Genomic DNA, 12,096 nt, shown 5'->3' on the forward strand with positions numbered 1-12,096 from the left:
TTTGTATCCTCAACATGCATTTTAGTTTCTCATCCCCACAAACATGGAATAGTTATTTAATATTTGAGGTATTAATTTAAAATTTGGAGTTTTGTTTAAAACTTGGAGTATGTATTTAATTCCTCATGCCCCTCCCCCCACCTCAAACTTTGAAATGGAAAAACAAAATGTTATTTATTCAGGGTAACTTTATACACAGCTTTTCAGGAGGAAAAATATCTATTAGGTGATATTAAGTGTATGTAGAGTATTTGTTTTCAAAATGGTTATTTACATACATATATAAAATGTACTGTACATTTAAAGTTAAGTACTATAGCCGGTATATAGATCACTATTACATCATTTTTTAAAAGTAAGTTCTACTTATGCACATGGATTTTGAGCAGATTTCAGGTAGTTTCTGAATAAAAATAAAAATTGGCTACAGGTTGCCATCATCACATGAAGAAAAACAAGATGGAGTTCATAAGAAGGATGGAAAATCAGCTAAAAAGCAAGTTATACTATTTATAACAGTTCTTCAGGTGGGAGTGGCAAGGATTCACTGTGATCTTGATCAGAGTCCAGAGGAATAGAGAAATCCTGACACTGGATCTCATTTTTGGAATCTTCCTGGTTTTTCATGAAATCTCCTGGTGCCAGGGACAAGTTAAGTGAGTCAGGTGGAGGTGGAAATGTTTGTTTGAACTCAGAATTATGATCTTCACACACTTGATTAAGACAGTCCAGAGATGGTGGGAGGTTAGTGGAATCATTTGGAAGAGGAGATATAACTGTCATTGTGGGTTTGTCACATTGGTTACTCTCCTGTCCTTCTAAATCAAGAAGTAGAGGAGGTGGTGGAAGTGGATCTGCATCATCTGAAGAAGAAACAGCAGTGCCAATGGTTGATCCACCAGCACTCTCCTCTGATGTACCATTTGCTTGATCTTTTATTTTCTCTGTTTTGGGGTTGTTGGAATGTTCAATGTGTTCACTTGATTCAAACAACTTAATTTCCAAGTCATCAGCTAACAGTGTGCTTTTGCCTGCTTTCCAGGGCATAAGTGAAACAATTGATGTGCGTTTTGTGGGCACTTCATTTTCTCTAATGTTATCCATATATATGTCAGGGGTTTCACCATCAGCAAATGGAGACCTACCTGCCCAATTCTGATCATTTAAAACTGGTTTTCTCAAGCATTTCCATAGTAGAATTATGATTATAGATACCAACATAGAAGTCAGAATTACACCAAGTAATATGGCAGCTATTGAATTAGATGTAGTTTCATGTGAGATATTTTTGTTACTGGTAGTTTCTAGGATGAATCCTGGAGTATTCCTAGTTGAGCTTTTGACACTTGGTGTTGGTTGTATAGATGGATTATGAACAGTTGGTGATACTGGTTTTCTAGAAGAGGTATGGACAGATGATGGTTGTTGAGTGGAAGTATAGACAAATGGTGGCAGTTGTTTGGTAGAAGTAGGGGCAGATGGGGTTAGTTGTCCAGCAGAAGTAAACACCAGTAGTGCTGTTTGTCGGGAGGAGGTGTTGGCTGTTGGAATTGGTTGTTTGGTGGGGTTAGAGGCAAGTGGTTGCCCAGCAGAAGTGTGTGCTTCTGGTTTTTCAGAAGAAGCATAGGCAGCTGGTGTTGATTGTCCAGCAGCATCTTTGGTAGTTGGTATTGGTTGTGCAGGAGAAACATGGTTGAATTGTGTTGGTTGACTCATAAGATTCCCTGTTATGTTTTGGGAATTAGCTGAGGTATGTTGCCTTGATGAGCTCAATAAAGTAAACTGTGGTTGCTTCTCTGTTGTCGTTGCTTCTGTCTTTGAGAAAAATGTATCACTGAGGTGTCCACAAAACAAAACTAAGATGAAATATTTGGGATCCATTTCAGAATGTTTCTTCTTTACCAGTGGTTTTATAACGAAAGAAAGAAAGAAAGAAAGACAGATATTATTTGGTGTCTGGCACAAAGTATGTAGGTACTTAATAAGTATTTATTGTTTGTTATGTAGACTTGGGACACTATAGTATAAACAACTCTTTTTTTTTTTTAATTTTTATTTATTATGATAGTCAGAGAGAGAGAGAGAGAGAGAGGCAGAGACACAGGCAGAGGGAGAAGCAGGCTCCATGCACCGGGAGCCCGACGTGGGATTCGATCCCTGGTCTCCAGGATCGCGCCCTGGGCCAAAGGCAGGCATTAAACCGCTGCGCCACCCAGGGATCCCTAAACAACTCTTGAATATATTCTAACTTACTATAGTTGGACCTCATAGGCAATAATCTCTCTTAATTCTTTCATAGGATCTGTACTTGGCCCTGCTGCTCCCCTAGCTTCATTACATTACAATCCTTCATTTCACAGTCATAATTCTGAAATACATAGGCTCTGGCTGCTTGGTCCATGTGCTCTTTATTTTTCTCTTCCTTACTACTAGAAATAGTTGATCCTGTTGTTCTGAAGGACACCAGTGATCATCTGTTATCTAATTCAACAATCTTTTCTTTATTCTCTTTTCCCCCCTCCCTCTGTTGACCACATTTGATGCTATTGACTATGCCTTCAGCACTATTCAAGTAGCTCTTTGTGATAGTCTTCCTTTCATGGTAATCTCACCAGCTCCCATTTTTCTCTCTTTTTAAAGATTTTACTTATTTATTTGAGAGAGAGAGAGAGAGAGAGAGAGCATGAGTGGGGGGTGGGGTGGGCAGAGGGAGAGGGAGAGGGGAGAAGCAAGCTTCCCGCTCAGCAGGGAGCCAGACTTGGGGCTCAATCCTAGGACCCTGAAATCAGGACCTGAGCCAAAGGCTGACACTTAAACTGACTGAGCTACCCAGGTGCCCTTTTTTCTCCTTAAATATGGGTACTTCCTATTCAGTCCTCATTCTTAGCTAGTATTCTCTGATCCTGATTCTATAAAATTTCAACTCTCACCTGTATGCCTTTAACTCCCAAACCTGCACATCCAGCCTAAATCTCTTTAATTCTGTTCCATTTATATAACTTTTTGGTGGATATTTCCATGTATATATCCTGCCGTAGCAAATTTAGCATATTTATTTTTTTTTTAATTTTTATTTATTTATGATAGTCATACAGAGAGAGAGAGAGAGAGGCAGAGACACAGGCAGAGGGAGAAGCAGGCTCCATGCACCGGGAGCCCGATGTGGGATTCGATCCCGGGTCTCCAGGATCGCGCCCTGGGCCAAAGGCAGGCGCTAAACCGCTGCGCCACCCAGGGATCCCAAATTTAGCATATTTAAAACAATTCATCTTCATGTCAAAACTGACTCCTCTTCTATTTTTGTTTATGGTACTATCTTTGTTGAAGTTTTTTATGCAGAGTCTATCATGCTAGTAGTCTCTACAGCATCATCAGAGTCTAGCACTGTGTCTTTATGTTAGGATCTTGTACTCTTTTTTTTTTAAGATTAAAAAGAGAATGCACATGAGCCCATGAGTGGAGGGAGGGGCAGAAGGAGAGGGAGAGAATCTCAAGTAGACATGTGCTGAGCATGGAGCCCAATGAGGAACTCAACCTGGGGCTCCATCTCCTGACCCGGAGATCATGACCTGAGGTGATGTTAAGAGTCCAACACTTGGGGATCCCTGGGTGGCTCAGTGGTTTAGCGCCTGCCTTCGGCCCAGGGCGTGATTCTGGAGTCCCGGGATCGAGTCCCACATCAGGCTTCCTACATGGAGCCTGCTTCTCCCTCTGCTTCTCTCTCTGCCTCTCTCTCTGCCTCTCTGTGTATGTCTCTGCCTCTCTGTGTGTGTCTCTCATGAATAAATAAATAAAATCCTTAAAAAAAAAAAAAAAGAGTCCAACAGTTAACCAACTGAGCTACCCCCAGGTACTCTTAGGATCTTATTACTCTTAAAGGAGTCAGTTCAACTCAGAATCCTAAATGATCTTTGAATCTGGTTAAGTCAGTTCTGTCCAGTTGATAAAGTTGTCCCACTGCTGCTTTCATTCATTTATTGTGTCAGGCCTGTTCTAGGTTTAAGAGATAATGCCTCCCAAAAAAGTTTCTAGTGGTGGAAGCAAATAATAATTATGATAATTTAATAAGTTTTCTCATAAAGGTACACAAGAGATGCACAAAGAAACCAACATAGCCTGGGAGGCTTTCAGGGAAGGCTTCTCAGAGAAGTAAAACTTGAACTGAGTCTTGAAAGATCTGTAAGAAGGAATTAAGCAAATAAAATGTTTCAGGCAGGGGAACCAACATATGGACATGGGAAGAGAAGGCTTATGTGTAAGTTTGGCAGGCAGGGCTTTTTGTGGGATGTGGTAGGTGCTAAAACTTGGAGAGTAAGTTCCAGTTCTACTTCCAACATGTGGCTATGCATCTGACTAGTCACTCTGTCTCACTATGAGAACTAGTCACTTCATCTCTCCTGTTCTCAGTTGCCTTCTCTCTAAAGTGAGGAGTTAGACTAAGACGGTTTTCAGCTCTAGGTGTAAGAGACCATTTTGTACATCATTAAACACAATGAGAACCATTTCATTATTTCTTAACATTAGGGAAAGGAACATCTCAGGGTGTTAGATCTGGGAAAATATGATTAGAAACTAGTTTTTCTAGGATTCTTAAGCCAATGTGAGAGAGATTTGATGTTCTAGGCAAAGTATGATAACAGAAGAGGAACTCCTCAGGTTTTGCAAATAAATGGACTTTTCAGCATATTTGAGTAGTTTTCATTGCTTCCTCCTCTACCACTTGGTACACAATGATGGTACATTACCCTGTTTTAGTAGAGGGCATGTGATTTATTCCCCCTGTATGGTCTCTTCCTTTTAATTTTCTTTTTTTTTTTTTTATTTTTATTTATTTACAATAGTTACACAGAGAGAGAGCTAGAGAGAGGCAGAGACATAGGCAGAGTGAGAAGCAGGCTCCATGCACTGGGAGCCCGACGTGGGATTTGATCCTGGGTCTCCAGGATCGCGCCCTGAGCCAAAGGCAGGTGCTAAACTGCTGCGCCACCCAGGGATCCCCTTAATTTTCTTTCTAATACTCCAAGGCTAAATTTAAAATTTTTCTCCTTTAAATTTTCCTGCATAATGCTGAAGAATTAATATTCTGAAAAGCATTTATAGGCACTTTACTACTCCCTTATTAATAGGTTCCCCGTTGCTGTCAAGACAAAAATTCTAAACTGAATTTTCTTCCTTGTGCTTGAGTTTACCAGTCCTGACTTAGGTCTCAGGACTGAAACTTCTCATTCAGCCAAATGCACCTCTTCCCATCTTAAGGATTTTCCAGACACATGCTTTTTCCCCTATATAGACTTTTTTTAAAAAAAGATTTTATTTATTTATTCATGAGAGACACAGAGAAGCAGAGACACAGGCAGAGGGAAGAGAAGCAGGCTCCATGCAGGGAGCCCGATGTGGGACTTGATCCCGGACCTCTGGGATCACACCCTGAGCCAAAGGCAGACGCTCAATCACTGAGCCACCCAGGCATCCTTTAAATAGACATTTTTAATAACACTGTTTCTCACCCTCTTAGAGTGTCCCACACTCCCCTCCCCCAAACCCAGCCTCTTTTCCTATCTGAACCGGTCTTCATTGGTCAGACCTCAGTTTAAATTCCCCTTCTTAAATCAAGTTCTCTGTGACCGACCACAACCCAGAGAGATTAGCCATTCCCTGAATCTTCCTTCTTTTTTTTGTCTATATGATTCCTTAGATAATTATTCATGGTCCTCCTCACATCTTTATTCTCTTAAATAATTGTGTTATTTTTTATTACTCTTAACTTTGCACATTTTCTTTCTATTATCCCTACCCATTCAAACGAGAACCTTGAAGAAGGCATAAAAGAAATTAAAAAATTATGTAGAACATACTCTGTACTGTACTGAGATGTTTATATAACTTTACTTCATTTAACCTTTAAATGACTATGAGGAAAATGGAGAAATCCTTGACTTACAGATAAAGAGACAAATTCACATGCATTAAGAGTTTGCCCAGTGTTCTATCACTATTATGTATATTATATCACAGATTGGGAATTTGTACTCAGGACCATCTGATTCACAAGCATGTGCTCTTTTTACTCCCTAAACCACCGTATATTCCTTTACAGCTAAGTGTTATATGTTAGGAGCTCAGGAAACTTAACCTGTATTGGTTTCATGGTTCCTTTCCATTTCACTTTTCACTATTTATTAATACTTCTGCCAGAATGTAAGCAGAGAAGATGAAATCTAAGTTATTAAATTATGCTTTTTATCCATTTTGTAAAAGGTTTAATGGGAAAAATTGAAACTTTTGGCATAAATGTGGGGATTTGAATCATCATTGTGCAGATGATGATTATCATTGTGCAGTTCGCACTTGCTATTCTTCAGATTACCACCACCCCCGAAAAAACATTCTTCAGAGTTACACTTTAGTTTTTAAAAAATGCCATCTAAAGCAACAGAAAATATAGGCCATGAATTGTCTTCAGCCAAAAATATTTCCCTTTTTTGTGACTTAGCTTGAAATTTTTAAAAAACCCACACAGTTCCTCTTTCATTTAGCTAAGAAAGGCACTAGAGGAGGAAAGACTGAGACCAGGAACATAATTATAAACCATTTTAGTTTGTAAGATCAATTTTGGTAGGTTCATATCATAGCTTCTTTTTTCAATAGGAAGACCATAAACCTTCAATATATGAGATTTTTCTACTTGTCATTTAAGGGTTACAACAATATCAAAACCAAATTCTATTTTTTAACAATCTTATTATCTCTTCTCACTCATCAGTTAGCTTTCTACCCTCCTAAGGTCTGCTACATCAGAATGCTAGAATCTGTGTTAGAATTCTACTATAGCAAATCAGAACAGTCCAGAAAAGAAAGAGCAGAATTTAATAGCGGAATAAACATGGGGCATAATAGTGAGGAAATTGACTTCTTCTAACTCAGAATAGTAAGTCCAGTGTTATTACCAGTGCAGAAAGTTATTTAACATATGTATTTTTTTAAATATGTAAACATGTGTACCTGAAGTACCAACATTGCTTCTGCAGGGAGAGAAGGTAGAAACAATGAATCACATGGGGGAGGGGAGTAAAAGGGAGAAAATGTCAAATAAGATGAAATGAAAAAGGGAGTGCAAAGAAATAAAAACCCAAAGAGAAAAATAAATTTACTATAAATTATAGTAAGCAGCAAATATATGTGAAAAGGGAAGGTCAGTGGACTAGAGAAAGTATTGAAAAGTTAGTAAAAAACTGAAGAAAAAGTGGTAGTTATATAGTTAGCAAGAATTAGGGTAGATGATTAAAGTGGGCAAAATTAGAAGTTGGGGGAGAAGATTGAAATAGATGGAAGGAACAACCATGAAGTGCTGCTCTCTGTCACTGGACCGTATTTGTGGACACAGGGAAGTGGTAAGGAGGAGCGGTCTTCCCACAATGGAGAACTTGACTCCCCCGTCTTCTCAAATTCACTAGGCTTTCTTTTTTTTTTTTTTTTAAATTAATTAATTAATTAATTTATGATAGTCACAGAGAGAGAGAGAGAGAGAGGCAGAGACACAGGCAGAGGGAGAAGCAGGCTCCATGCACCGGGAGCCCGACGTGGGATTCGATCCCGGGTCTCCAGGATCGCGCCCTGGGCCAAAGGCAGGCGCCAAACCGCTGCGCCACCCAGGGATCCCTTTACTAGGCTTTCATTACAGGTTCTCATCCATTCTAAGTATTCTTGAGATTCTCTTTTTAAATTTTTTCTGGCACTATTCAAGACATAACTGCTAATTATTCTAAAGAACTCATGCACATTCTATATAGCACTTTTCTAGAAATCCCTTAGTCTGCTGAACAGGCAAATCCCAAATTTGCCTACCTTCATATTGGCAGTATTTTGCTCATCATTATGGGTTGGCACTTTGAGATCTAAATCTGTGATTTTGGGGACCCCTGGGTGGCTCAGTGCTTAAGCATCTGCCTTCAGCCCAGGGCGTGATCCTGGAGTCCTAGGATAGAGTCCCGCGTCAGGCTCCCTGCATGGAACCTGCTTCTCCGTCTGCCTGTGTCTCTGCCCCTCGCTCTCTCTCTCTCTCTCTCATGAATAAATGAATAAAATCTTTAAAAAATAAATAAATAAAATAAATCTGTGATTTTGGTCCTTTGTTTTTCCTGAATATTTAAAAATGTTTTAAGAGGAAGGAAAACATCAACTCATTTAACCAAACATCTTCCGCAGTTACCATGATGGTAGGAGTCCTCATGTATTAGACATGTTCCCATAAATATGATGTATAAGTACATAAAGAGTACAGTTAAAATTGATCCTGTTATGTTGGATATGGTAAGAAATGTCATTTAAAGAGAATCGAGATTTTTGGAGAGTCTCTTAGACAAAAAGGCAAGTATAGGAAGCAATATCAAAAATAATACCTGAATCAGTATGACTTTGATATTATTACTACTTTGATTTAATAAGTTACAATATAGATATAATAGATTGAAATTTACTAGTAGTATATCTCCAACTGGTTATTAAATCATAAAAGGAAGAAAACAGCAATTGTGTATCTTGAGACATAGAAAGGGAAATTAACCTTGAACTATAATAGGAAATATTTGGTGACTTTAATCAATAATAACTACCATTTACTGTGTACCCACTAAATGTTAGGTACTATCCTATTTTGTAGAGCAGGGTAGCCTTACTTTCATCTTCCAGATAAAGAAACTGAGACACAGAGTTGTGGAATAACTTGCCAGAATGTCACAGTTGTAAATAGAGGCAGTGATAAAGAAATCATGTCAGTGGTGTATCAGAGCCCTTCCTTCTATTACATGTCACTAAATAAGCTGCACTGCCTTTCATAGTAAAATTATGAAGCAGGAATGCTTTATGAGGGAGGGAGATGTGAGCTTTCTGGGAATAGATATATAAATAACTTTTGGAGGCAGTCTTGAGTAAGGAATAGAAAAAGAACTACCAGAAAACCATTTTGGTCTTCTGATTCTATGAAAACAGTTTTGAGAATTTTGAATGGTTAGCCTGTAAGCTTTCATATTTGAGGTGACTTTTAAAGATTGGACAATAAAAGGCATCAGATTTATATTTAACAAATTTGAACTTAGAATTCACAATTTCCTTCTAAGTAGAGTTATATAGGAATTAGTTGGAAAACTCATGTACTATTACACTCTAAATTTTGAACTGATCCTTTAAAAATATATAGAAACAAATCTTGTCTAAAAAAGAGATAAAAATATTTATTTTCTAGCTTGTAATAGTTACTTAGAAAAAATCCAAAGTGGACTTCTATAAGGGAAAGTGATAAATAGTTATGAAATGTTGAAAGAGTATCACCCACTGTGAATTTATTCTGTGATGTTACAAGTCTGTGTAAACTAAACTCTTTGCAGTTTTTATTTGGAGGATATTTACTTTGTAATTACCCTGTTTATTCACATAGTAGGCATGTTGTATGCATATTAGCAATTTTCTGTTATTTATCCTGTGTTTTTTCCTTATCTATTTTACAGTGTTTACCAACAGCTCAGATAATAAAGTATGGCATAAATATGTAGATGATACAAATGTATGTACATACATTTTATCATAACAGTTTTGTCATAGTGAGCTTTAAACAGCTACAATATTTTCCTATAACCATTATTACTTAAATATAGAAATTCTGTGTGTAAAAAAAAAAGCATATGTAATAACGGTAATTGAGTACCTCATCTAATCTCCCTTGATTTCTTTTTTAAATTAAGTGGAGGTGACCATTAAACTAATCCCATAGAAACTAAAGGGGATTTAAAAATAAATAAATCTGTGGATTATGTATAGGAAAATTTTATAGAAAGTAATTACAATTTTTAACAGTTGGTATTTGGGGATTGTAAATTTGGTCATTTCCCATGGATTCTAGTTTTACTTATAACCTTTAGCTTTATCTGCCATGGTTATAGTTTACTTTTTAATTACAGAACTAAGGCTAATCAACCATTGTGATTGAATAAACTTTAAAAGGGCTATGATATTACAAATCTAGCTGAAAATGTTTCTTCAAGGCAAACTCAACATTGGATATTTTTTCATTCCATGCAACAAAATTACAAAACCTGTTATAGACATCTTTAGACTAGCAGAGTTTAAGTTTGAAATACTTAACATTTTAGTTTTAAAAATAAATTTTATATAAAGCAAAGATAAACCAGATTGCCTGTGTGAAAATTTTCTTACCTCAACTGTTAACTTCTTTTTGCAGAATGCTAAGTTCTTGTTCTATCTGGACATTTTGGCGATTTGGCTAAGAAAGCAAAAGGGGTGGTTCAGTTCAGATTAAAAATGGTCCTGTAGCAAACTGAAATGCTTTCCGGAGAAAAAGAGGAAGTTTATTGATAGTTGGTTCCGGAAGTGCAATAAAGCCACAAAATGACTAAGAAGTGCACTACTTTAACAGAACTTATTTTGAAACACAATTTGCAGCTTTAAGATTTGAATGCTTTTAATTAATATTGGTAAGTCAATATTTGAGACTCTTTAGTTATGTGATTATATAATTTAAATATTTACAATACAGCTTTAGAGGGGAACTTACCTATTCTAAGGAAAAACCTCCTCTTGGGTTACTACCCAAAGTAAGATTTCTTTTCATAAGAAGTGAATGATGTGTTCTGTTTACTTGATCACCTTAGGCAAGTTGTTGTATTCTGAGTCATCATTTCCTCCTCTGGAGGGATGATATTTCTCTTACTGAGTTACTGTGAAGATTAAATAAGATAACATGTATAGATACCTCACACACAGTAGGAAGCCAGTAAATGTTAACATTATTTCCTCATCCATAATTTAGACAAAGCCCAGGTAAAAAGTATAATTAATTAAATTTTTTTGACCAGGTACTTTACTAAATGATTTTCAAGTTCCAGTGCATAGCTTTTGATTAGCCACAAAGTAGGTACTCCTCAGTGGAAAGTAAAATAAATTGGTAATCATGATTCCTTAAGTTAACTAATAAGCAAAAGTATATTGAAAAAAAGAATGAGTCAGTCTAAATAAAAATTTCTCTGGGCAAGTAACCTTCTAGCCTCTTTTTTCATCTGAGAAATGGAAGTCATAATTTCTAATTTGTAAATTTGTTATGGGATTAAATAAATGTAAAGTGCCTAGCATAACACCTGTTATAGTAGATAAGGTAAGTATTAAACCATGCCCTGTTTTACCCTGGTCACTGCAGAGAATCATGAACTGTTGAGACCTAGTTCTTAAGGTCAGGGTACTTATAACTTGTTACAAAAAGAATAGTTTTTGTTTTTAAGGGGTCTAATTATAAAGCAGATATAATAAAAACACTATAAACTTTTGACTCACTATTTTAAAATCCCTGAATTGAGTATGTGGACCATAACATCCAGGGATAGAAAACAAAAATGTTCTTTGTTCAAAAATAACTTTTAAAATTTGAACTCAAAATGTATCTTAATCTATCATGTTTAAACACTGTCAAGTTTGAAAAGGAACCATTTCTGTTTGTTCGTGAACTGTCCTTGGATAGCATTATTCTGAGGGTGTTAGTGAGTGATGAATTTTAAATATTCTTGCAATAGAAGCTTTCTGTTTTGTCAGAAAATGTTTGACCTACATATTGAATGTGAAAGTAGTTACCTAATTTGTTATTTTTTAAAAGGCACTAATTTTTAAGAATCTTTAAAAAATATTTTTATTTATTGTTTATTGGAGAGAGAGAAAGAGAATAAGCAGGGGGAATTGGAGAGGGAGAGAGACAAGCAGGCTCCCCACTAGACAGAGAACCTGAAGTGGAGCTCAGTCCCAGGACCCTGGGATCATGGCCTGAGCCAAAGGCAGATGCTTAACTGACTGAGCCACCCAGATGCCCCTAAAAGACAGTAATTTGTTTTAATTTCCTTGGACAAGTATATATGACACTTGACTCTCAAGGAGTACTTTGTCTTATCACTATTTGTTCTAGTACACAATCTCAAAATTTTAATTTTTTTTTAAAGATTTTATTTATTTATTCATGAGAGACACACACAGAGAGAGAGGCAGAGACACAGGCAGAGGGAGAAGCAGGCTCCATGCAGGAAGCCTGACGTGGGACTTGAT

At 36.9% G+C, this 12,096-nt stretch overlaps 2 protein-coding genes across 12 annotated transcripts in view; one reads left to right on the forward strand and one right to left on the reverse strand.

The window, feature by feature from the left end:
• The window catches only part of NF1 (neurofibromin 1), a 273,767-nt gene that overhangs the window by 203,247 nt on the left and 58,424 nt on the right, over window positions 1-12,096 (forward strand). The gene's annotated exons all lie outside the window — the stretch shown is intronic.
• Window positions 156-10,364, reverse strand: EVI2B (ecotropic viral integration site 2B). Of its 2 annotated transcripts, none has more exons than XM_077852086.1 (2): window positions 10,210-10,364; window positions 156-1,896 (listed from the first exon to the last, which is right to left on the reverse strand). In XM_077852086.1, exon 2 carries the CDS (start codon window positions 1,879-1,881, stop codon window positions 511-513), a length of 1,371 nt encoding a protein of 456 aa, XP_077708212.1. In that variant the 5' UTR covers window positions 1,882-1,896; window positions 10,210-10,364; the 3' UTR covers window positions 156-510. The 2 variants fall into 2 exon arrangements, with proteins under 2 accessions (XP_077708212.1, XP_077708213.1); XM_077852087.1 differs by having other exon boundaries at window positions 156-1,893; window positions 10,210-10,356.

Source organism: Canis aureus, chromosome 16 (genome assembly GCF_053574225.1).
Source record: "Canis aureus isolate CA01 chromosome 16, VMU_Caureus_v.1.0, whole genome shotgun sequence".
NCBI classification, from domain to species: Eukaryota; Metazoa; Chordata; class Mammalia; order Carnivora; family Canidae; genus Canis; species Canis aureus.

Coding starts and splice junctions, on each gene's coding strand:
- EVI2B (XM_077852086.1), bottom strand. CDS start 1,881: ATGGATCCCAAATATTTCATCTTAGTTTTGTTTTGTGGACACCTCAGT.